The sequence below is a fragment of the Peromyscus maniculatus genome, chromosome 1 (assembly GCF_049852395.1).
Source record: "Peromyscus maniculatus bairdii isolate BWxNUB_F1_BW_parent chromosome 1, HU_Pman_BW_mat_3.1, whole genome shotgun sequence".
In the NCBI taxonomy this organism is placed as follows: domain Eukaryota; kingdom Metazoa; phylum Chordata; class Mammalia; order Rodentia; family Cricetidae; genus Peromyscus; species Peromyscus maniculatus.
The window spans coordinates 148,703,187-148,729,118 of NC_134852.1; the positions used below are offsets into that span (position 1 = coordinate 148,703,187).

The window sequence follows — 25,932 nt, forward strand, 5'->3', positions numbered from 1 at the left end:
GCTGTCAGAGAATCCACTCATTCAGTCACCCAAGAGACCACTGGAAGCTGGTCCTGCAGGATGGAAGGCCAAATAGGAGCCAGATGTGAAGATGCCCCAGGACTGCTCCCCAAATCAGATGTGAAATGAACTTACAGATCATGGATCAGAGGCGAGTTGTTCAAGGTCACTCACTGCTAAGAATGGCTGTCGTCCTGCATGACAACACTGGAACTGGGTAGGTGTTCGCTTCCAAAGAGAGGTGGCAGTGAGAACAAGCAGGTTGGGTTTGGGAAAATGAAAGGGAAATGGCAAATGTTAGCACAGTGATTCCACTGTCATCTAAATGGCTGGAGCGGGTCATGGGGTATGACAGACCTTAGTCTGTCCATGACCAAAGCACATCTATAGGATATGTCCTCCTTTCTACTCTCTCCTGCCCGAGAGACTCTGAGCATCATCTTCTCAGAAGGGCCTTTCTCTCTTCTAGGAAGAGAGGGTTGTGTAGTCATTGTAAGCTTTCTGGCCCTGGGATGCTTATTCTCCATAAAGGAAGCTGGAAGGAAGGTAGAAAGAAAGGAAGAGATAGAAAGAGGGAAGGAAAGGAGGAAAAGAAGGAAGGAGGCTGGGGAGAGAAAAAGAGTGGCAGAAGGATGGGAGCAAGGAAGAAACATGGCTGTGCATCAAGTCTAAGAATGTTGAACTTACAGGGGACACAGCCCCTGAGAACCAGGAGCAGCAGGGAGTTCAGTAGGCCTGTCTGGCTAGGGACCAGACCTTTAACTGAACGCCTGGCAGTACTCCAGTGTATACATAGCAGAGGTGACCAGAGGTCTTCTGGGGGCTCACCTCTGCAGGGCAGTGGGAAAAGTCTCCTTGTAGCTGTTCCTCCCTGTCCCGCTGGGGGATGATTAGCACTACAAATGACGGACATGTCAGCCTAGTTAACACTCACTCACTGTTATCCCAGGAGCCAATGCCAGGACACCCACAGATGAGAGACAAAGGCTGGGACAAGCAGAATCCCTGACCTAGGGGTCCTCATCAGGGATCTGACACCATTGGCTCCTTGCTAAAACTAAAAGACACCCTGGCTAGACCAGAGTCACCTTAGGTGATCGATAGGAGAACTTGACCCAAACACTGTCTGGTTTGAGTCCTGCGGCCTTGGGGGTTCGAAAAGTCCATCGATCTGTCTGTCTGGGATGCTAGGGTTAATGTAGAGACTGACACATGGCAGCCATGTTAGATAGTCCACTGATCTCACAAGAAATACTAGGAAAGTCCTAGATCTCACAAGAAATACTAGGAAAGGACTGGCTATGTTCTCAGCTCTCTGGGTCCAGCCTTTCTCCTTGCTTGTGGCCCTGGTGAGCTGAGTCTTTCTCCTTGTGTTTGTGCATCTCATGTGGGTCTCAACTTCAATATTTACCCAGGAAAGCTCTGTGACTCCTGTCACGTAGCACAACCCTCTGTGCTACACCTACCTCAGCTGTTGGTCTCTCTATGACACTTACTGTGCCTGCACGCCAGAAGAGGACACTGGATCTCATTATAGATGGTTGTGAGCCACCATGTGGTCGCTGGGAATTGAACTTATGACCTCTGGAAGAGCAGCCAGTGCTCTTAACCTCTGAGCCATCTCTCCAGCCCATGACACTCACTCACTGAGAATCTACTTTGGTCTGAATTTCTGGCTTTCCCCTAGTTAATATGTAAAATTTAACCCCCAAGGTGATGGGGTTTAGGGCCCTCGGGAAGGTATAGCCCTCAGCAGCAGGTTGGAGCCCCTGAGAGCCCCAGGGTCCCTTCTGCCCCATGAGATTGCAACAAGAGGGTTTGCTCACAAGGATGGGCTGTGGTGGTTAATCTCCATTAACAATTTGACTGGATTTTAAATCACCATGGAAACAAACTATGGGTGTGTCTATTAGGGTGTTCCCAGAAACATTTAAACTTTGAGAAACTCGCCCTGCGTGTGGCACTCTGCATAGGCTGGGGTCCTAGACTAAACAAAGAGAAAGTGAGCTGGGCTCCAGCGTTCATCTCGCTGTTCCTCTTCCTGACTGCAGACTTAATGCAAGCCCCTGCCAGCCACCATGCCTTCTCCGTCATGATAAGCTGTACCTTCACAAGCAATGCCTTCCTTTCTGAAGGAGCTTCTGTCAGGGACTTGAGAATATGCTCCCAGGAAGCCCTTCACATGCCCTACAGCAGCTGCTTGGCCCTGGGAGCGACCCTTCCAACAGCCTCTGAGTTACACAGAATTCACAAGATCTTTTCTCTGGTCCTGGTCCAATGGCTACAAAGAACACTAATGGGACAGGTAAAGGATCACAGAAAAGAAAGGACAGCCAGGAGTCCCCAGAAACTCAAGGCCCTCAGAGACTCTGGTCCCTCAGAGACTGGAGTAAAGAAGCTGGTAGCTTGAAGACTAATAGTCAACTTTTTTTTTTTTTTTTTTTTTTTTTGGTTTTTCGAGACAGGGTTTCTCTGTGTAGCTTTGCGCCTTTCCTGGGACTCACTTGGTAGTCCAGGCTGGCCTCGAACTCACAGAGATCCACCTGGCTCTGCCTCCCGAGTGCTGGGATTAAAGGCGTGCGCCACCACCGCCCGGCAGTCAACTATTTTTGTGAGAAAGTGATATATGTAGGGCTCTGATTCCCAACCCTTAGAGTCTCACGAGGGGAGCATGGCCTGGAACGCACTATGAAGACTTTGGACAGGACTGAATGAGGCAAGGGGCAGAAGATGGAGCATGACACTTGCTTGAGGGACAATATACCGTCAACTATTGATTGACGTGAGTCGTTTTTTGGATCCAACGTTACATCATCTGAAGCAGGAGCAACCAGCCACAGGAACGCCAGTCAAGGACTCCGGAGACATAGCAGCTTACAGTAACTGTAGCTTTTGCTCATGTCCGGGGCCTGCTCTGGGTAGGCCAAGGTCTCCTTGCTGGGTGTCATCTGCCCCCTCACAGGCTGGAGAGCTGAGCCATCCGAAGGTTCACTTCTCTCTTGTTGCTTATCTAGGACATGATCCGTGGTCTTCCTCTGTGCTGGAGCTGCCTCTTAACAGTTCTTCAAGGAGCCTAAAAGACATGTCCTCAAGACAAGAGGACCTAGCCTAGTGGGATCACTCCCAAGTTCTACTGATGGAAGAGGTCAAGACATGACCCTCCCAAGGTCAGGGAGATGAGTAACAGGGGAAGAACCTGTCTTTGTGTGTGTGTATACTAACCTGCGTGAGAGAAAGGGAGGGGACCGACTCAGGCAGAGGATGTATTATTTATGAATATTTATTATTTAACAGAGAGAGGTGACTGTAGAGCTCACCCCCTGCCACGTTAGTGGCATTTAGAATTATCATGACATCTGGAGAATGTAAAGGAAATAGTAAGGGGAATCTCGGGTAGTTTGTTGTCTTTCTAGAATGCTTTAAACCTACACAGAAGACTAAAAAGTGTTAACCACATCTGCAGCCCTGAAAGGAAGAAGAAGATTCAAATATCACTGACATATGTATTCCCATGGATTTATAGTATGCACCCTTCTCTCCCTGGGTGAACATCTGATTACAGCTGAACTCATCTCTATCATATACATGCCAAATGATCCACAGATGGGCATGAATACAGAGGAGCTGTTTCTAGCATCTCTCTATGGCTTAAAGAGTTTCTTAGAATTGTAGTCATGTTTATGTGCACAAAAATATCAGCTCCCACACATGTAGATACAGAGCACAGGCCCCAGTTGCTATCTCACGGGTCAGGGGTGCCTGTGAGTTTTTGTCTTTGTGTTGTGTCTCCCACTGAGGCTGTGAACACATGATCCTCTCCATATCCTGTTGACACCAATTCAAACGCAACCACCTAGTCGCAAGTGTGTGACAACCACCGCTGTGCGTGATGATGGCAGTGCTGGTACTGCTGGTGATAGCACAGGTCAGGCCTGAGAGCAAGCAGATAGCTTCTAAAGAAGCACCAACGAGAAGGCTCAGTGGAGCATCAATTTCAGCAGAAACAGAACTAGAGCTGAAAGTCGGAGATGGCCAAGTCCTCAGTGGATGAGGAACCGAAGGCGCAGGAGTGGTAGCCTTCACCTTGCAGAGAATTGCCCTGAGAGCTTTGACCTAGGGCCCTCAGGATGACCAGAGAGGGAGATGCAACCAACCCCCAAACTCTCCTCTCCTTCCACATCCATTCTGCTTCTGCTGTTGCTAGACCCAGAGGCATCTAGGAGTAAAGGGGCCCATCGCTGATGACGTGGAAATTCCTCACCCACGGGCATCAGAGAAGAGGCTACGAGACTAACCTGCGGGACAGATCACGTGACAGGTCTGGCCTACTCCCTTGGCATATTCTCTGTTATTGATGATGACAAACCTGTGGCCTCGATGCAGAAAAAACAAAAACAAACAAAAACAAAACAAAATGATCCAACCAGAGACTGAGTCTCACAGTAAGGCAAAGTCAACTCGGTCACCCACTAAAATCACCAGCCTCCATTCGATAATAGGAGGAATGGAGGAGGGGCAGTTAAGTTAAAATCATCTCTCAGGAGCCACTCCTAAAGACAGAGGTGAGAACTGCAAAGGTAATGGATACTCTGTCATCTTGGGCACCTCCTAGTTCTTCCATCTTTGCTATGACTGTGTTGTCAAGAGTTAGTTGACTTCCTCTTATCCAGTCAGTGCTCAACACCAAGAATGATGCCACTGACTCCTGGCAAATCCCACAGGCTTAGACTTGTTTTGTCTTCAGTATGCACTGATTGGGATGTACATGTTCCAGTAATTACAATGGCTTATGCTGCCCACAGCCACCAGCTTTTCTACATTCTGCCCCAGTGCCAAGAGATGCTGAGGGGCCAGGAAACCCCAAGAACCATGGTGGCTTCTTCTACTCTGGCACGGTAGGCTCTTTAAACTCTCCATGTTCAGCAGTTACATTACAATTCAAAAGGCAGGTCAGGGGGTGGTGATGGATGATGGGCCACTTTCCTCCTGGCATGGCGGCTAGATCATGCATGGTGACACTGTGGAAGGCAGCTCTGAGTGTGAGCAGCTGGTGTGAGGCATTCTCTGTGCCCTGTGGGACAGCAATAGCTTCACTGTGACCAGGACTCCTGAAGCCCCTTCCAGGCACAGCAGAGCTGCACATCTGGTTGACGGGGCACACAGGGGTGTCAGTTAGTTGGGTGGCCAAGAGCCCATTGGGAGTACTACTTTGCTGTGCAATGAATTTTTCAGGAAAGAGGGCACTGAGCAGGATGGAGATGTTGTTCCTTCTCTATGGATGGAAGTATGCAGCTAAGGATAATGGTGATGGTGGAGGTACTCACAATGTGGAAAAATGTCTGCATTTGGATAAAGTGGAGCTGTGAGGAGAAACTGTCTTCTGTAAGGAATGGGAATCCCACTCACAGACTTCTAAATGTGCCACCCAGTCATAATGGACCATGTGGCTTATGCATGTGACTCCATGGTCAAAGCCTGGCTGTCACTGACCCTTCACTGTGTGCACGTGGCATTTGGATTCCTCAAGTTCATAGACTTAAGCATCTTCACGTTCTGTCCCATTGTGAATTGTGTTTTGGATGGGAGTGCAAGCTTTGTTCCTCCATGTGACAGTGTAGAGGTGTCATGGTTCCTTTAAGGGGAGATGATGCCCAGTGGGAAGCCACTAGGTAGTTGGAGCCAGGCTTTCAGAGTTAATATAGTTAGTTCTTACTGGAAGATGGCTGTTAAACAGTATGGTGTGCCTTGTTCCACTCTCTGATGTTTTTGTCTTTTAGTTTAATTCTTGCTTTCCCATACAACCCTGACATTGTAATGCTATCTGCATTGAAGCCTACAGAAAGAAGCCAGTGTCACTCAACCTTTAGAACTGTGAGCTAAGGAAACGTCTTTGCCTTACAAATGACTCAGCCTTGGGAATTTTTGATAGCCAATGGAACTTGGACTGATACACCAATTTTCCCTAGATCTGTTCATCAATGATCTTCAATCTCACACTCCCCAAATACTTAGCCAGCCTCGTTAACCATGGTCTATGTGCCAGAGTTTTCTTTCACAGAATAGATAGAACTGTTTGCAAAATTGCCAACTTCAGAAGCCTTAAGGTCCATCCACAATGAGCCTTTCCCATGCCTCCAAGGTCTCCCCTGGAGAGCTACGACAGAGGCAGCACTATAAGAGGTTTCCCCATCAATCTCAGCTTGTGCTTTTCCTGCTGTCAGAAGTTGCCAAGGAGCCCCAATGAAGCAGAGGTGTGGGTACAGAGAGAGTGATCCTCATAGGAAGGGCAAGCCCAGTGGGTGGATTGAAGGTTTCCAGAGGTGCTCAGACCCAGCCACATTAACTGTTTCCATTTTACACATCTATTCACATATTAAACAGTAGGCAGGTGTAGGGGGCCAGGGTCTGCTCAGGCAGGGGTCAGGGGTCAGGGTCTGCTCAGGCCAATGTAGGGTGTCAGGGTCTGCTCAGGCAGGTGTCGGGGGTCAGGGTCTGCTCAGGCAGGTGTCGGGGGTCAGGGTCTGCTCAGGCAGGTATAGGAAGTCAGTCTGTCCCAGGCAGGTGTAGGGGGTCAGGGTCTGTTCCAGTATCCTGACACAGAACGACATATACTTACCTCCCTCTGGAATCCTTTGAATTTGGAAGTCTGTAGTTGACACATTTTTTGCTGTCTAAGATGGTGATGGGAGCCTCAGCCAGAAAACATGCTGGTTTAAAATATTTATTGATTAAAAAAAATTTAAAATTTTTATACAAAGATGATGAGAAAATTCTCATGCAAACTCTGGGCATACAATAAAAATAACTCAAATAGTAATATGATGATTTTGTACAAAATAATTCTTTTTAAGAAGGACCTCTGACAGCCGGCATGGCTCCCTTCTCCTGGCCTGCATACACTTCCAGAGAAGCCAGTCACATGTAGCCACCTGCAGGTGATCACAATCCACAAGGGTGTCAAATGTCTGGTTGTCACTGTGATGAATAATGGAACCCATTTCTACTACTCAGGAAACAAAGGGCCTTGATCTAGGAACACCACGGGAGGCCTGCACAAAGGGGATAACTCACAAAAATCTCAGGGAAGTTCTAGACAGTCCTTCTGAGTGGAGGCAACACCTCGAGATGACTACGAACATTTCCTGCTTCTGCTTTGCCACAAACCTGCAGTGGGTTTATAATTTGTGTATATTACAAGTAATTTGCATAATTAAAACACTTAAGGACTCGACATCTCATGGCAATTAGAAATGCATCAAACTGGGAACAATGTACAAAAGAGGGAGCTTCAATATGAAACAGTAATTCTCTGAGAACATCCAGCGCCCTGGCCGTCTGGGCTGTGCAGAGCAGCTGGCCACTGCCACCTCCTGTCCCCACATGCGCACACTCAGCTGCCCCTTGTCGTATTGCGTTGTGCGCAGACTCATCTCATTTTCCGGAGCCTGAGTCTGTTTTCCTTGTCCCGTTTCTTTAGAATAAGTATGAACTGGTTGAAAAAGTGCTCCTGATCCTTTCGCTTCTGAACAAGCCGAAACCTTTGATCCCGGCCATGCTTCTCGGCAAACTCTTTAAATGTGGTCCTGAAAGATAAAGACATTTCTGAGACATCTTCCTAGAGAATGAGTCCTCAACAGGACAAATGAGCTCCCAGGGACAGGACTCCTGTAGGTCAACAGACTAAGAGGGGCTGGGTCCTGCAGGTCTGTGACCTGATTTCACTCATACATCTCTGGTCTCGGGAGCCCTATTTCCAATGCTGCTGTAGCCATGCACCTCTCTGCTCTGTGTCTGCCCTTACTGAGCTTCTTCCTGCTGTTGGGACTTCACACATACTGGTACTGTGTAGCAAAGCCTCCCTCTTCTTCTCCTAGTTGGTACCCACTCTTCCTTGGGAGCCCTGGTCCTTTTTTTTTTTTTTGGGTGGGGGGGGCGGGAACTAGTGTCTGCTAGAGACCCAGAGTGGTGAAACACTCTTTTAACATGGAATTTAACTGGACTTTCTTACACTGGGGTAAAAACACTGCTATCTGCTTGGCTCTCTTGCTCTCTGCTGACACTAAGTGCCTGACCATGGCCAGTGGGTAGGGAGTTCTTGGTTCTCCGTGAAGCAGACATCCTCTTTCCAGACCAGAGATCCTCTGAGGAAAGCACCGAGGCTAACACTACCTGATTGGTGAAGACAGACCTACCAGTCGTGGAAACTTAAGGGGTGATGGTAGTGCCAGATCTTTGGAGCAACACCAGAACCTGGAGATGCTGTTTTCCCAATCTGCCCATTCCAACATGCCCATTCCAGGAGTGGCCAAGAGCTCGGGATCTGACATTAGCCAACCAGCCCTCCTCCCAGTCACAGTTCTGCTGTGTCTGCCACCCAGAGTCCCCACCATGGAGGATGGTTGGCTCCGAGAACACAGTGTGCATAGGAAATCACTCTGTTTCTTGCTCAATTATCTTTCTAGAGAAGTTTAAATTTTCCTCCGCACATGTACCTATTATGTTAAATTATTGCAGCTTTTAGCCCTTTTACACACAAATGTGAGAGTGTACAGGCATGGACGTTAAAAGGATGGTCCTAGGACTTGGTTCTTCATGGTCCCCTATCCTTCCTCATCCAGCTGCCGGCTTCCTGCTCTGCCTGCAGGGAGCACTTGCTTCATGGGTTCTCTGAAAGGACAGTGTCTTTCTCTGGCTTTCCTCTTCTTCACTTCCTTCTTTCCCTCTCCATCTCCTCCTCCCTGCTTCCTCCTCTAGTCGTGTAACAGCTGTGGCTAGCATTGCACTTTTGTTAAGACTTCTTCAAGATGGACAGCCCATGCCGCTCCCACCCAGACCACATTTGGGGCATCTCTTCAGAGAGGCATCACAGAAGAGGAGGGAGAATGATGGCTCAGGGTGCCTCAGCTATGTTGAGGGGTGGTTCTAGCTTTCTGTGGGCTCTGGGGAGCTCAGAAAGTCATCAGAGTGACTGCCACGTACCTGTGGCCATGCCAAGGTGGCACCAGCATTCACTGTCCATCCCCAGGTACACCTGAGTGGAGAGATACGTGTGCTAGGCTGTCCAGGAGCATGAGATTGGTCCCTTGCTACTGTTATATTCCCATGGGTTCTCAGGAGGGACTTGAGATAGACCACCAGAGTCAGCTTGGACAGTAGCCAGGAGCACTAGAGGCTGGAGCAGCTATTGATGAAAATAACCCCAAAAGCCTGAGTAAGCCCACCCCAAGACTGAGCTGTCCACATCTTAGGAGGACAAGGTGACAGTGAAGGAAGAGAAAAGGAACATTCTAGAGGAGGTTTGGCTACTTTAAAGATTATAAACAGCTTTCTAATTATGAAAGTAATAGATGCCAAGTGTGTGTTACAATATTTTAACATGTTGCACTGTAGTAAGCTTTTTACTGTCTGCGTGTTTCTCTCAAGTCATGCTGTATCCCTTAAACACACAGTAACATTTACCTACAGCACAGCTGAAGAGGAAATCTAGTATTAAATAAGAGTTTAAGCCCATTCGATTTCTCTCACTCATGTTCTGTATGTGTGTCTGTATGATGTGTTGGGGATGTATGTGTGATGTGTGTGTGTAATGGGATGTATGGTGTGTGTGTATGTGTGTGTGTGTGTGTGGTATATGACACGTGAAGTGTGTATAATGTGTGCAGTAGGTGTGTATGTATGAATTGTATGTGAGTTCTTTCTCCAGTAAGTACATCCTATGCCCCCTCTATCTTCATGACACACGGTGAGACTTCAGCCTTGTCACTAGCATCTTATATGAGGAGCAGAGAGGATCAGCTGAAGCCTTCAACACAAAGCCAGGGTGACAAGTGTCACTGTTGAGTACCTTGCACCGCTCAGGGAGTAAGGGCCACACAGCAAGACTTCATACTATCTCCTCTGTCACTTTTTGAGGTCAGTATAGTTACCTCCATTCAGCTGAGATTGTGAAAACACATGAATGCCCAGCACCTTATCTCTGTGCCAAGAAAGAACTTAAACAAGGTTCCAGAATGAGCTTCTGAACCCCTCCCTCTGCTCCTGCCTCCCTCTCATGATCTCTCCTGGGTAGAGAGATCAGACCAGAGCCTGGACCAGTCCTTGAGGCTCTTTGACTGGAAGCCACCCTTGCAGCTGACCAGACACACATTTGGTTTTTCCTTAGCAGCTCCCAAGGTCCCAGCTGCCTCAGCTTTTTCTCATTCAGAAATTCCTCTGGATCTGGGGGGCAATGTGCAGCCAGTATTAACTGTGCACTCAATTATGGACCAAACACATTACAGCCCGTACTGTGGAAGCCCGAGTCTTCACAGAAGGGAACAAGTAATGTACACTCCGAATAAAATGTTGCTAGTTACCATTTAAAATAAAACGACACAGGCTGGAGGGATGCCTGCACAGTTAAGATTGCTTACTGACCAAGTGCAAGGACTAGAGTTTGGGTCCCATGTTGTAAGTCAGGTGTGGCCCGCCTCACTCCTATAACCCTATCACTGAGAAGACAGAGACAGGAGGATCATTGGATCACAGAGTCAGGGCTGCTGACCTTTTGAAGTCTGTAGCAGAAATGCAATGACTATGGGGAATTTCCTTAGCAAATCACACTGTCTGCCAGACTGAGAAGCACCAGGTTCCCAAAGGCTCTGATGCCAACAGGTCCTTCCAGTAAATGCTTCAAAAATCTTTGGAATGTTAGCTCTAATGAAGTAAGTTCTGCAATAATGACACATTTCTGGCTCCAGAAAACACCTAGCTTATGTCTCTCTCCATACCTGGGTGACACTTTAGATTCTTCTAGAAGTTTCTTGAATTCTTCTTTGGCTAGCAGCAGTTTACTTTTCCTTTCCTTGTATTCTTCTTTTATTCTTGTCTTGACAAACTGTTCAAATATCTTAAAAGACATGCATGGAAGAAAATAATCATAAAATTGTGAGAAATTAAATCCTGTATCCCTAAGCCAGCACAAAAGCCTGGCATCTGAGGAAAGCAGGTCTTTGTCCTAGCTACAGGGTCTGTAAGCAAAGCTCCGGTATTTTGATACAGTCCACAAAACTGGGGCCTCTAAGTAGCAAAGCCCCAGTTCCCACAAGGTCCAGTGTGCTCCCTCCACACAGGCAGCACTTCTGGGCCAACTATTAATCAGCAGAGCTCAGGAGTCCTGGGGCAGACTGGAAAGCTCTGCTGTGCTCCAAAAGCTAGGAGCCCCTCCATCTGCAACCTCTCCTCATTTTGTGCTCTGCATTGTGTTTGCAGGACACATAACCTACCAGCACTCACATCACTGTCAAAGCATCCACAAGATGCTTAATTGACTCTTCCCACTTCCTGTGGTTCTGTAGTTGGCCACAGACTCTTTGAAAATGACATGAACTTGTAAACATGATGAACTCTGGCATCTCTGAGTCCCATGTTTTAGTTTTCAGGAAGCCTCATTTCTACATGTGGGACTCTGGGGCATGAAGAAGGCTCAGGGTGTGCTTGGGTCCTCTCTCCAGCATGTCAAGGGATATCTAGACTGTACCAACCACCAGGGTAGAAATCACCGAGGAGGGAACCTGACCAAAAGTGTATTTTGAATAACCAAACAGCAAACCCTGTTCCCAGTCTAGGGCATAAGAATACTGTCTGGTGTGCAAAATCCACTCAACACTCCAGACCAGTGCTGTAAAAACAGTGTTGTTCTGTTTGCTCTTGGGAATCGGGTGCCACATAAGACTATGAAACTTCCTTTTGTTGATTCGCAGGGACTGTTCCTTCATGGTTATTGCTTGTGTGCTTGTTTCCCTTGTTTGAGATAGGGTCTCGTAGATTCTAGGCTGGCTCTACACTTGCTATGAGCTTCTGATTCTGTTGCCTCCACCTCATGAATGCTAGGATTGCAGGTGTATTCCACTGCACCTGGCTTCTGCACTGCTGAGGATGTCATCCGGGACTTCATGCACTCGGGGCAAGTTTTCCATCAACTGAGGGATGTAGCACAGCCTAAATGCTCCTTTTTGTCAGAGGTAGACTATGCGTTGCTCCAACATTAGAAAAATTGTCACTTGCAGACCATAACATCAAGGAAAGGGAAGGACAGAGCTGTTCTAATCATAATGCTACCCAAGCATTCAGAACACTAAAAAAATAAACTGAAGATCATTTAAATATTTGTGCAAACATAAATGAAACTATCAATAAAAACCCACATGCAATTTTACCAGTACAGCCCATATCAATCCGTGCAAGTCTGAGGCATTGACTGATCCCCAGCATCCCTGCCAGGTAACGGAGGGGGAAGGGAAACGATGGCACACTGAACCCCATCACTGTCTCTCTTCTGATGCTACCTTACTGCTTCATATCTCTCTGTTTTGTTTCTGATATTTTAAGAGGGGGAAACAGGGTCTTACTATGTTGCCCTGGGCAGCCTGGAACTCGTGATGCCCCTGCCTTAGCTTTCTGATGCCACAATCATGCCCCTGGCTCAGATCCCATCTTTACCAGTAAATCTTTACAGGACATCATGCAGGAAATACCACTCGCCTCGGGAGGACTCCGCAGCACTGAAGGGAGATATTCACGAGTGCAACTTAAATTTTGAATGTGTGCATACACATGTAAGCAAGACTACGATTGGCTTATTTTACCTTCAAGGCAAATAGTGAAGTGTGCTCTCCAGCCGTCCTCTAATTTAAACAGATAGAAGAAGCAAATGCAGGACCATTATCCAAATAAAAGCGTGTGGCTCCATCATCAGCTAAGTTTTGCTCTATTCATTTTAAATGTGGGCAGAAAGGCTGGCTGACTGTAGGGTCAGAGCATATGAGAAATGCCCACATACCTCCCTGCCTAGAACCATTTATCCACCTAATCAAATTATTCCCCTTTCTCTCTCCTTTTCCTCTGTTGCTTTATTTAAGCTGCCATAACTCAAAATAGCAGGTATATTTCCCCTCTAACAAATTACACCAGTTTTACCCAAATTGGAGCACGACTTTTTAAAAGAGAGCACTGGCCGTTATCTCGTTTTCTGTAGGCTCTGGTGTAATAAAATGAAACACTTCTCGTTACCATAGAAACCAGACTGATTAGCGCTCCCCTGGCCTGGTTCTCTGTTTAGGCTCACTCCATATCCTTTGCAGCCCTGGTAACTTCACACCATGAGCCTTAGCTTTCCCCTGTGAAAACACGACCATGGGAGGGGTGTGTGCGTTCTGTCCGATGCTTGTTCTCCAATTCTTTTGTAATCTGGATTGTGCTTTCTGAGAGGCCCAAACACTGCTCCTTCTCTACATGCAGATCTGTGCCACTGATCGTAGGACTGCAGTAGGAACAAAAGCCACATTGGATCAGGATGTTCTCTGGAGGGCCCGGGACATGAAGACCATGAGGCTGGCTTCCTTCCTACTGGAGCACATTAAGACAGTACTGATATCTCCCTTGGTGATTTCGTGGGGACTTCTGAAATCTTTGGCTAAACAATGGACTCTTGCTGTAAGATGATTCAAGATGCGGGAGACATGCCTAGGCAAGTACTGACCGCCGGAGCAGGGACAAAGGCAACTGCCCTCTCAGGCTGACGTCTGCCCTCTCTGACCAGGGTCTATGGAAGCCTGGTCTCTAGCTTCCTGGGCTGATCTGATATAGAAGGTTCTGCCCTTAGACACCAGAAGTGGATGATGGTTATTGATATCCTGTCCATGAACCGACTCCTTCCTACCTGGGCCCTTGTTCTCCCAGGGATATCACTTGAGCATCAAACTGAAGTTATTGGAGGACTTCATACTAAACAGGGCTTTCCTTTTAGCTTCTTCTAAAATGATCCTAGCCTTTAAAACGTACCAATGGCATGCAGAAGATGACTGGCCACACACCAAAAAGAAAGCAAAGCCATGCTCCCAAACAAAAATGACTATTTGTGAAAGCACAACCTATATATTTATAGGTTGGCTTGACACATTAGCTGTTTGAATGACTCTTCACACACAAGGCGAGCCTGCCTCGGGAGCTCACAGCATCTTACGGTGTAGATGAGCTTTCTTTCCTACAAAAAGCAATTGAACTTTTTGCTTTTTAATAATGCAACAAAATGGTGAAATAGTATCAATTATTAAAATCTACAGTTTTCTTTAGCTTTAGGAGAAAATACATGTAGCCAAAACTAAGCTCACTGGATTGTGGGCTTAGTGTCCTCACACACTTTAAAGTTTTTCTGGAAAAACAAAACTCTGAGAAAAGAATCCATCCTAAGTTTCTGAAAGGACAAAGGTGCAGATTCTAGCTGGCCAGTTCAGGACCCTCCTATGCTTCCCAGCCCCCACTTAGCCTGTTAGAGGAGGAGATTTTAGTTGTAGGGCAGGAGAGACACAGGGTCCCAAGCTGTCTGAGACCACCTGGGGGCATCATTTGGGCCATCTCAGTGTCTGCTTATAGCCAATGACAGACTTGATGTAAAGTTACCCCCTCTATGACTTGTCCTGGTCTTGGTAAGAATCTGCCAGCTCACACATCAGTGGGTTCCTGGAGATCCTTGGCAGTGACTCCTCTTCTCTGCTAACTCTGAAGCTCCTTCTTTTTCTGTAGTTGCTTGGTGTCTGAACATACAGGAGGTGGGTTGCTCAAGAGGAGTCTGGCTAAGTCTGTGACTACAGGTATAGCACTCTGTCCTTACAGTTTTTACCTCCATTCTGCCCCACAGTCCCAGCTAAGGTGTGGTGCCCCAGCCCCTCCCTGGTTACAGCATCTCCTCCTGCCTCCCAGTCATCCCTCTGTCTACATAACCTGGAAAGGCAGAGTTGGCTCTGTGAAGTTCTTCCCAAAGAAGCCTGAGCAGACCTCTGGCAAGCCATTCTTCTGAAGAGCCTGGTAGTGCCCACCCCCGACCAGCCCCAACCTTTTCTGTTTTCCAGAACGATGTCTTTTACTTCCACTGACTCTGTTCCCTGGCCTCTCCTGGTTTCCCTATAACAACGTAACACCTTAGATACACAGTGGTCCTGCCAACACACTGAGTGCAGTCATTTGGAATGGGGTTCACGCTCCAAACTTTGCAGTTTCAGCTTAGACCCTGAGTCATTCCCTGCAGGGGACACGACCAGACATAGGACAGAATGGTTCCAGGGATGAGCCTCCTCTGTACCTCCAGCGTAACTCCCAAGCTCCCACACTGGTAGGGGACTTAGCAGACTTTATTTCTAGTGCTCATCTCACCTTTCCCCAGCATTACCTGTTTTCGTTCTTCAGAGTTTAGCAGGAGATACCGTGGGTCAAAGACAATCTTATGTAATTCTTTCTCCCAAGTAGAAAATGCTGACACCTGGAGAAAGATATTCAATAGAGTTGCTGTTAGCATCCAATGCTGAGCCTGGAGTGTGCTGAAATGATCAATGGCTAAAGAAGAAAAAAAAAGCAGCATTAAGGTACAATGGATTCAGAGAGGTGCATTATGTAAGTGTGGGATACATGGAAATCAATATGAAAAATTTTAGAAAATTTAATTTCCAGACATATGACACAACTACTTCTGGAGTCTTCCATGACCCTGCCCTGATCTGCAAGCCTGGCTTCCTCCAGGATGGACAGGGGGCATTTCAATGTCATATCTTGAATGGTGATAGGAGGCTCCCGGAAGTTCTCAGAGCCCCGCAGGCCCCAGCAGTGTAGGGAGGTCTGCAAACAGGCTGGGCTTGGCGGATGTTCATCTGATCTTTTAAAATGAACATTCAGCAGTTCTCTTTCTCATCCTCAGATTTATAGAAAATGCGGAAGCATAATATAGGCAGTTCCCATACCTCCCTCCAGGTGTCTTTTATCATTGAAATCTTTTATCAATGAGCTAGTTAGGGTACCATTAAAAACTAGACCACCATTTTGAACAAAAGCCCCCAGATCATTTGGATTTCTTTAGCTAACTCGATTTTTTTTCTGTCCTAGAATTTCATGGCACAAGGAGTCTCACATCCACTAAAGGTTCCTACCCTGGAAATTCCTATCCTTTCCCAGACTCTCCTTGTTTCCGATGACCTTGGTCCTCGGCAGATGTACTGCTGCTCTGGCTTTGTGAAAACTCTTTCAGTCCAGAGGATGACCACAGAGCCAGCATGCTGTTTCAGTACATCACATCCAAAGTCTACCCCATCTCTATGACTCACTAATGATGGGGAGCCAGGCCCCAGACTGGGATGTGTGCCCAGTGTCCCCTGGACAGGTAGGTCACTTTTTGGCACTTTGCATACTACACTTAGGCAGGAGCAATATGCAGCTCCTATGTAGGAGGTCATACTCTGCCTCTGTGGGTGATTTGGAATCCTTCTGGTAGGATGTCACTCCATCTCTCTTTATTCAGCCTTTCTTTATAGCTGTGAGGACACATGGATTTGTGGCTCATCCCCTCTGCCACTGTCCTGTGCTACCTTTTTGTTGTTGTTGTTGTTGTCTAGAGCTCTGTGGTTGGGCAGTAGACTCTAGTCTCTACTGTGCTCATATCCTGCCTTGAAGGCATGACTTCATTTGCTGGCTTTTCCCAGGGCTCCAGGCTCCTCTGTGTACTGTGTGTCTTAGCGTTCCAATCAGCCAATTTCTCAAAAGCCCCGGTTTTCTTAATCAGAGAACAGAAATAGAAACCAGCACCTGGGCATCGGCACTTTGCCACTGAGAGGCTCTTGCCTCCAAACTCTCAGCTGATAAACAAGGGAATGTTTAAGTCGTTTAAAAATAATTTGTTCATTTAAAAGCATCGACTTAATATTGACTCTGCTTTGACCCCATGCTGTGTACTGAGGACGTAGAGAAAATAAATCAAGACCCTGGTATCAGAAAGGCCCTGGTCTTGGGTAACACAGATGAGGGAACCAAGAGGCTCCTAAGGACCATTCTGAAACACAGATTCTCATCCAGGCTTGGGAAGGGACCTAAGAGGATGCTCTAGGATGGGCAAAAGGGCAGCACTCATGAGCTGTAGAGAAGGTGGGAATTCAAGGGGCTGGACAGGGTTGGGGTAAAAGAACATACGAGAAGCTGGGGACAAGTAGATGCACAGAGACTCAAGAAGGAGACTCTGAGATGCTCACCCCCTCAACACTATCCTGAGGGCAATGGGATGAGAAAGATCAGGTCTGACTCACATTTGAAAAGCCGTAAAGATCAGGTAGGGGTTAGGATCCTGAGCAGGAAAGGGGCGGAAACTCACTGAAAGTTAACAAAATAAAATCCATTCATGTTGCTTCAGTTTGAATCTCATGTTTTGAGCATGTGTTACCCAGTTCACAGAAGCCGTTTGGGAGGCTATGGAAGCTTCCAGAGACAGTGGCTAGTTAGAGGAAGTAGGTCACCAGGGTAGTCCTTTGAATGGCATACCCTGGTTCCTGCTTTCTTTCCTGATTCACAGTGGTGTGAATAGCCACAGAATCCTGTCACCATGGACTGGACTGCACTGTCGTGGGCTCCCCAGCAGGGTGGACAAACCAAGGTGAACTATTCTCCTTTAAAGATTGCAGTTACAGTGACCCAAGGTGACTAATCCACATCCTTGAAATAGTCCTGGTAAGGACCCACTTCAACCAACACACACACACACACACATACACACACACACACACACGTGTGTGTGTGTGTGTGTGTGTGTGTGTGTGTGTGTATCATATTATATCATATCATATCAGAGAGGTTTTCTTAATGAACAATTCTACCATTAATAATCAAAGTTCTTTCTGTATAGGCCACAAACTCCTTTGTTGGTGAGGTGTCCCAAGTCTACCTGGGATTTTTCTTCATGACTGAGCATTTGGTACAATGTTGATCTCATGGGGGGTGGGAGCAGAGTGACCAGGAGAGTGACCCCACAGGAGTATCTGAAGCAGTGATGGACAGAGCTGTGGCCAGATTCAGCCAGATGGGCTCACTCTACTGTGATGACCACCTGTGAAGGTTCCTTCAGAGAGGAATGAGGATGGCTATCAAGTAGGTCACATTCCCAACTGTGACAGGGTGTCTAGATTTTAGAAGATCTAGAGGTATAAGAAGGGAGTATAAAAACACATGTATAAAGCTTCTCAGAGGAGCGCATCATCCATGAGGAAGGTAAACAACAACAATAAAAGACACTTGTATTCTGGCTACAATTTACAGAGATAAACCAACCCAATCACCTCACCCACAGCTATGCTGACAGGTCCCACGAATCCACAGGAGAGTGGGGCCCAGAGGTTGAAGGGAGTATGTGATAGAGGAACACAGAGGAAGCCAGAGGCACAGCTAAAAGGAAGGCTGACATCCCTGTGTGCCTTATTCCTCTACATCCTCCAAGTGGACTCAGGCCACCCTGCAGACAGAGCTGCCCCCAAGGAGTCCCAGAAATCTCAGTAAGGATGAATCCCATAATCATTTCTAAGAAAGAGCCCAAACACTATGGGCCTATGTGCCACAGATACACTGTCTGGGCAAAGATCTCTCTCTCTCTCTCTCTCTCTCTCTCTCTCTCTCTCTCTCTCTCTCTCTCTCTCTCTCACACACACACACACACACACACACACACACACACAAAGAGAGAGAGAGGGGGAGGGAAGAACACACACTTGCATACAAACACATCATACTTAAAAACATGCACACATAAGTTGTTCTTCACACACTGTAGGCATATGCAAAGAAGCCCTCATATAGAAAGGCATGTGGATCATCACATATGAAAACATGTGGACAGGCACACATGAATGCCATGCATCTATAAGCAAGCAAATAGACATGTGTACACGTTTATGGGTCCATACAGGAACACATGACAAACAAAACCAGCAACACATAAGTACACACATGTATAAACATGCACTCTCACATACAGAAGTGCACACATAACCCCCTCCTCATCATGCCACTGTGAAAAAGATGGATCCACATTTCAGAATAATTAGGGGTAGCACTACTGTCACTCAGGTAGCCAGCAAGACAGGTGTCTGTCTTCCTGTAATGAGAAGGAACCTTTGGGGCAGTTCTGTTCCCCCAGTCCACACTTAGAATAACTTCTCATGCCAAGATGGAGGGTCTAACACACCAGGCTCGGTCTTGTTCCTCATCCCATAAGCAGGATGCCTTTAAAGCTTTAGCCCAGTATGTTTTATGCCCAGGACAGGAAGCCCAGGATGGATTCCTTTCTGGGGTCCCTTAGTCACACTGCGAGGGAGACACATGCAAATTGACCCCTTAGAGCAGGTTGTCCAGATCTCAGGTTTGTGTCACCCTGGGTGACTCTCTGTAAGCCATAAACCTATTTCATGGAATATGTAACATGGGTGTTCTGTTTTATCAGACAAGCTGGTAGCCAGGGTCCAGATACTCACTTTGCAAGGGTTAGCTTTTCCCTTGCCTCAGAGCTCATGACCACAGTCAGGAGATCCAAGTGATAGCTATCCATCATTTCACTGCTGACTGGGTTCTTGGGTCAGAGCTCTCAGCTCCAGAGCTCAGGGTTGCGAGCATGGATCACCCTCCACACACCCCACCTACACCTAAGAGAAGAGGCTGCTTAGCTGCAGGGCCACATTGGCATGCTGCCCACTGTGGGTCCAGAGACCCGTGCCACTCACTGCTCCTGCTTTTCCTGACTGTGCCACCACCCTCACCCTATCACCTAATGCTTCTTTGATTTTCTAGCATTTGACTTGATTCAGTCTCAAATGGCTGCATTCTTCAGTTACACTTATGCCACTCGCTGTGGCGTTTCCCCTGTGTCTGACTGTGACATGTGTCCTCAGTCCTCTCTGTGGCCCTGCTCTGTGATCCCTTCTGATATCCAGAGGTCCTGAGCATGTCCATCCACCTGCTACTGCCCATGCCAGTGGGACAGTATTAGTGTTCCTAGCCCTCCCCATTCTTCCCTTAATCCAACGTTCAGTGTCATCTGCTGTCATCAGGATCCTGAGGATGTAGACAGTGTTCCTCATGAATCAAGGTGAGTGGCCCTTTCTCTACTTCCAGCATCTCTCCCTAGAGATGGCAGTTGGGTCCCCTGTGCTTCATCTCTGCTGTCTGGATCCCCAGGTATTCCACCACTTCCACACTTGAGGAAACTAGAGTTGTTTGTCCTGAAGCTAGACCCTGAGAGGGAGCCACAAGTCTAGAGGTGACTGGGGTGGGAGTGTCCCTCTTTAACGGACGCTACCATCATGTTGGAGCCTGCATTGAGGAGCAATCTCCTAGGCAATGGCTGGTTACTACGAGGGTCCTGAGGCTGCAGACCCTGGGTGGTACTGTGTCTTGAGGAGCTAGTGCTGTCAGGACACTGATATAAGGAAAGGCTCCATTCAGGAGACACAGGTGGCCTGTTTGCAGCTGCAGGAGCTTGGATTTTCATATTATCGAGATCTCCATTGTTCAACCTGTACAGACAACTTTGTAGAAAAACCCAGAAATATTTCCCAGATGGAGTGGCAAATAGCAACCTCAGGTTGCAGCCAGCCTCTGGTGTCTGGATGAAGGATGTCATCTCCAAGTAGTTCCCCTCACCCAACATCGTTTGCTCCACTCACAGCCTACACCTTCACCAACAGCTCTCCATCTGACTCCCCAATCCGTCTCCTCTTCAGCTGGGCACCCAGCAACCTCCTGGGCTGATCCTACATCCATTCTCAGCTCTAATGTGGCTGTTTCCTAGACAGCCTGCGTGGTGGCATTGTGTTCCCCCAAAATATTGTGCACCCTAAAAAACTCATCTGGGGCCAGAGAACAGAACAGCTACTAGATACAGAGGCTAAAAAATGGTGGCACACACACACCTTTAATCCTAGCCTTCTGGAGGCATGGATCTCTGTGAGTTCAAGGCCACACTGGAAATAGCCAGGCATGGTGACTCACGCCTTTAATTTCAGAGAGCGAGCCTTTAATCCCAGGGAGTGATGGCAGAAAGCAGAAAGGTATATAAGGCATGAAGACCAGAAACTAGAAGCATTTGGCTGGTTAAGCCTTTAGGCTTTGAGCAGCACAGTTCAGCTGAGAGCCATTTGGATGAGGACTCAGAGGCTTCCAGTCTGGGGAAATAGGATCAGCTGAGAAATAGGCAAGGTGAGGTAGCTGTGGCTTGTTCTGCTTCTCTGATCTTTCAGCATACACCCCAATACCTGGCTCCAGGATTGTTTTTATTAATAAGACCTTTTAAGATTCGTGCTACAAGCCTGGATGTGATCTGCTTTTTTTGTGGGCCCCATGTACGCCCCGAGCATCCACTCTGGGTGAAGAAAGTCTGTAGGGGACAAGACCCTTCAAAGTATGCCAAATTCTGACAGCTGCCTAGCTCTCCATTCTGTAGATGAGTAGGGGAGGCCCCATCAGACCTTCCAGGGAAGGATCAAGGACTTGTGTATGGAAAGGAACTACCACCCGGGAGGGGAGCATTTACAAAGTGCAGCCAGAGTAAACCACTCTACCTCCATCCCAGCACTAGCCAAGCCTCTCCAGAAACTGAGGAAATCGGATTTTGTGCTACTCCAGGGGATGATCCAGCTTTGAGACAAATTGTTTGATTTCATTTAAACAAAGTGGTCAGGCATGTTCAGAGATGGCCAGAAGTACAAGGATGCAGGCCCCATCAGGCACTGACAGCCCCTGGCCATCTGGGGTTATTATTGTGGGTCAGACCTGAGCAGACATGTAGGAGTGACCAGGGCTGTCATTAACCACCCTGTCATAGCAAACAGAATATTCCCTTCATCTTTCCAGCCAGAAAGTCTTGTATTTTCCAATCCTTGGACCACAAAGAATCCAGAGATCCATGATGCTCAGGGAAAAAAGTCAAGGTAGTGGCTGTATGATAAATCCCTGCCCCCAAGAGGATTTTGGCAGGATCAAGAATCCAGGCACTAGTAGTCATCTCGGGTCCCAACTGATAGCTGCACTGGGGTGCCAATCATTCCTGCACGAGTGTGTGACCTACAGTGTCTATCCATGTATCTGCACTGCCCTCTGCCATAGCCAGGGCTCAAGCCTGTGATCTTTGGACATCACTGAAAGCAAATGACAGCTGGCCTGGCATCCAGGAGCTGGAGTCTCTTCATATGGTTTATTTCTATCTCAGACACAAACCCAGTTACTTCAGACACTAATGTTCCCCACCAAATTTGATTACCAAGCACTGTATTGTCTCTCTTGATTGCCTGGTATATTGAGATGGCTGCCTTAAACCTGGACTTCAACTATTTAGCCAATTAGAAATGACTTCTCCTTCATTAGCTACAAACTGCCCTTCGAGGAAGTATTCTGACTCCAGGACATTTAACTCCTGACAGCATCATGAACCTCTAAAGCAAGGCCTGCCTCTGCCACAGTCTCCCCAAAGGGCTCACCCCTTCCTTCAGTCCCAGGCCCATGAGCACAGGTAAAGACAGAACAGGACTGGTGCTCCGAGCCCCTTCCTAGACTTCAATACAATGAATAAATAAAGCTTCTATTCATTGTAATGATGTGGTAATTATTTTACGTTGGTTAAAAACACAGGAAAAACAGACAGGTATGTGGAGTGGTCTGTTGTTACAGCTGCCGAGAACCCCCTGCATCTCTTGGTCATGGATGTGTCTCCCAACCCTCTAAGTCTCTTCTCAGTGCATGTGAGCACACTCCCTTTCCCATTCTCTCCCTTCCATCCCCTCCTGGCTCTCAGGCAAGGGTACAGAAATCCTTCCTCCGTGAGTCCAGGAGTCAGAAAGGCTCTGAAGTGACAGAGACCACTGTAAGCTTGGCCATGCTGAAGAAGGCTCACAAACATCTTTCCCTTTAGCTCTGTTCTATTGGAATTTGGATGTGAAATGCCACCCCCCCCACTCATGTTTTTGTGGTCCCCAGCTGATGAGGCTGTTTTGGAAGGTTGTGGAACATTAAGAGGTAGAGCCTTGCTGGAGAAAGTGGGTCATGGGGGAGGGGACGTGAGCTTTTATAGCCCAACCTCTCTACCCTGTCTACCTTCTGCTTCCTGACTGAGACGACAGTGGCACCAGCTGCCTCAAGCTCCTGCCTCTGTACCTTCCCATCACAAGAGACTTTCTTCTCCAACCATTTGCTCAAATAAACGTTTTATCCTTTAAGTTGCTTTATTTGGGCAGTTTATTACAGCAATGAGAAAGATAACCACTGTAAGTCCTAAAGATTCAAATTCTACATGGATGGGCTTCAGCTTTGAGGAGCATTGGCTGTGTACTCCATGCCTTCCCAATGTCCTCTCCTGTGGCCTATCAGCCACTGTAACTCCCTGCAGGTTCTGTAGGGATGGAATCTGGCTTCTTTTGAATGCTGCTCTCTTTAATGGAGTCCCTGAGCATGTTTCAGGAACTTTTGTTTCTGGCTCTGATGTCCCTGATAAGTACAGGTAGGTTGTAAAGGGAACCAAAGAATCAGGCCTGGTGTGGGAGGTCACCTTCTCCATTGCTGAAGGTGAAGTTGTGATCACTGTTTGAGGTCTCTAAGCACAGCTCTGGCACAAGGGCTTGGCATAGGTGGTGTATCTGAGAAGTGAGTGTAGAATGTACAGGTGAGCTGAGAAACACAGGGTACACAGAGTGTGGGAGACTCCTACAGAACCTGCCTGGGTTTTCACCAGACTCCTCTAAGTTTAGGGAAATGGTTTCTTCTTGGGTGGGAGTGTACCTCAGGGAGTAGAAGCAGGAATGGTCCTTGGAGCCCAGATAAGCCCAGGGGAACTATAGGTAGAGAAGTAAGTCCTGGAGCCCAGGGCAGGGCTGCACTAGCATGGATGCACTGTCTTCACACTGGACCACACACCACTCTGAGCCTTGCCTCTGCTGCTCACAGTACTGTATAGCTTTGGTGATTATTTCTATATTTACAAATAAAATTTTACATGGTTATTCCACACTCAGCTGACTTCATTTGATCTGAGAATTATTTTCACATTTGAGACTTATTCTATCTGGAAATCAGGACAGGTGGCCACAGTTCCCCCAAGGATTGGAATTTGATGCAATCTCTTTCTAGAGAGAAGGCCCTGGTCACACCTGAGGCACTACATGGCCAAATCCCAGGGCAGGGAACCCAGGGAAGAGGGATGAGAGCGTAGAGGTCAAGAGAAACAAATGGACCAAGAGGATTTTAGAAAATAATAAGTAGAAAACATTTAACCTTCTTGCTATTCAGTGATGGTCAAGTGTGCTGGCAAAACAAACTGTAAGGAGTTCTCAGACGTTGCTGGTGGGAGACTATATTGAATTAGAACAGCCTCTTCAAAACAATGTGATAACGGAAGTCAAATGTTCATATTCAGAAGGAAATAAATCACAGGCTCACGTACAGACAGATACACGCACACACACTCACTTATATATGTGTGGGTCAATGAATAATATTTAAACAGCAACATTGGAAAATGTACCAAATGGATCCAGGCTTTCTAAATTGATAATAAGTGGTATTTCATCAAATATTCCATTATTCATCAAAAGTATTTTTCCAGCGGCTTAGGTATGTAGCTCAAAGGTATAGTATTTACTTAGATTTTATGATATTCTGGGATTGATCTCCAACACACACACACACACACACACACACACACACACACACACACACACACACACACAGAGAGAGAGAGAGAGAGAGAGAGAGAGAGAGAGAGAGAGAGATTTCATAAGAGTTCATACCAATTTAATTATGAGCTACTTAGAAGAACACATCATATGTAACACATTTGTAAGTTAAGTTGAATCTTATGGGATTAACTGAGAAAAAGAAATTGGTTCAACTGTGTCCAATCGCAACTCAGTATCAGATATACTATAAAAGTCTTAGTCTTGATTTTTAAAAGTCTCTTTAGCCGGGCGGTGGTGGCGCACCCCTTTAATCCCAGCACTCGGGAGGCAGAGCCAGGCGGATCTCTGTGAGTTCGAGGCCAACCTGAGCTACCAAGTGAGTTCCAGGAAAGGTGCAAAGCTACACAGAGAAACCCTGTCTCGAAAAACCAAAAAAAAAAAAAAAAGTCTCTTTAAATTTTATTTTATATTTTTGAGGTGCTAGGAATGGAACCCAGGGCCAAGCACATTCTACACAAGTGTCCCATCACTGAGTCTATAAAAACTGTTTCTAGGGTGGAAAGTCTGAAGTGAAGTATACTCTACTGTAAATAATTGTTTTTAGGGTAGGAGTCACACACTTTTTTTCTTAGTACTCTTCTGAAAAATGATTAATTTACTAACAAACTATTTGGTATGTTTACCTCTTATTTCCTGTGATAAATGTGGGTTATACTACTTCATTTTATTGGCAAAATGCTCCATGCCTATGACACTTAAGACCTACCTCAAGAACACAGAGGAGATATTTTCCCCCAAATTCAAGGGCCAGGAGCTAACACAGGCATCGGCCCTCAGGACCACCTATGCGTGACCACTTCTCTTGTGACTATGATAATAAGCCCAGGCTTTCAGCACCACCCTGGTGCTGCTCAGTCTGTAAAGGGACTACAGCCATGTGCTTTATGTGCCTTGGAAAGGAAGGGGAACCAGACAAGCTACTTGATGCCAATATGCAGACACTTGGGAGGGGTACCATGTGCCCTCTGCTGTAAACTGAGGGGTGGGCTAAGGAACCTCTGTCTATTCCACATTGTCCACACTGGCTTCACAAGGGCTCCATAGTGATCCAGCTGTTCAGTTTGATCAATGACCACTAGGTGATGAGTAGCTTGCTAATCAATCCTTTCTGTTTTTTGACATAATTATGAACTCAAATTCCAGAGCCTCTCTTAGAGCTGGCTGTGGTGTCAGCCAGTGTCCATGAGGCCCACTTCTTCAGACAGACAGATTCTGGGAGCACCCAGAGGCAGTTCTGAGCCCCTGCTTTGCTTGGGTCCAGCACACTGAAAAGGACTTCCTTTACCAGCCCTGGATAAGCAACACTGAGCACCAAGGATGCTACAGGAAAAGACACTCCCAACTCCCTGTCTCCTATAGACTCAGCTAAACA

The 25,932-nt window shown here is 47.0% G+C and overlaps 1 protein-coding gene across 1 annotated transcript in view; it reads right to left on the reverse strand.

Annotated features, from left to right (window-relative positions):
* Positions 1–6,705: 6,705 nt before the first annotated feature.
* Positions 6,706–25,932, reverse strand: part of Tcerg1l (transcription elongation regulator 1 like) — a 189,641-nt gene continuing 170,414 nt past the window's right edge. Inside the window, exons 10-12 of the mRNA XM_006987612.3 lie at positions 15,206–15,295; positions 10,770–10,888; positions 6,706–7,583 (exon numbers count right to left, since the gene is read on the reverse strand). Of these exons, the coding sequence (XP_006987674.2) occupies positions 7,427–7,583; positions 10,770–10,888; positions 15,206–15,295 (366 nt within the window). The 3' untranslated portion in view covers positions 6,706–7,426. The remainder of the gene's footprint in view (positions 7,584–10,769; positions 10,889–15,205; positions 15,296–25,932) is intronic.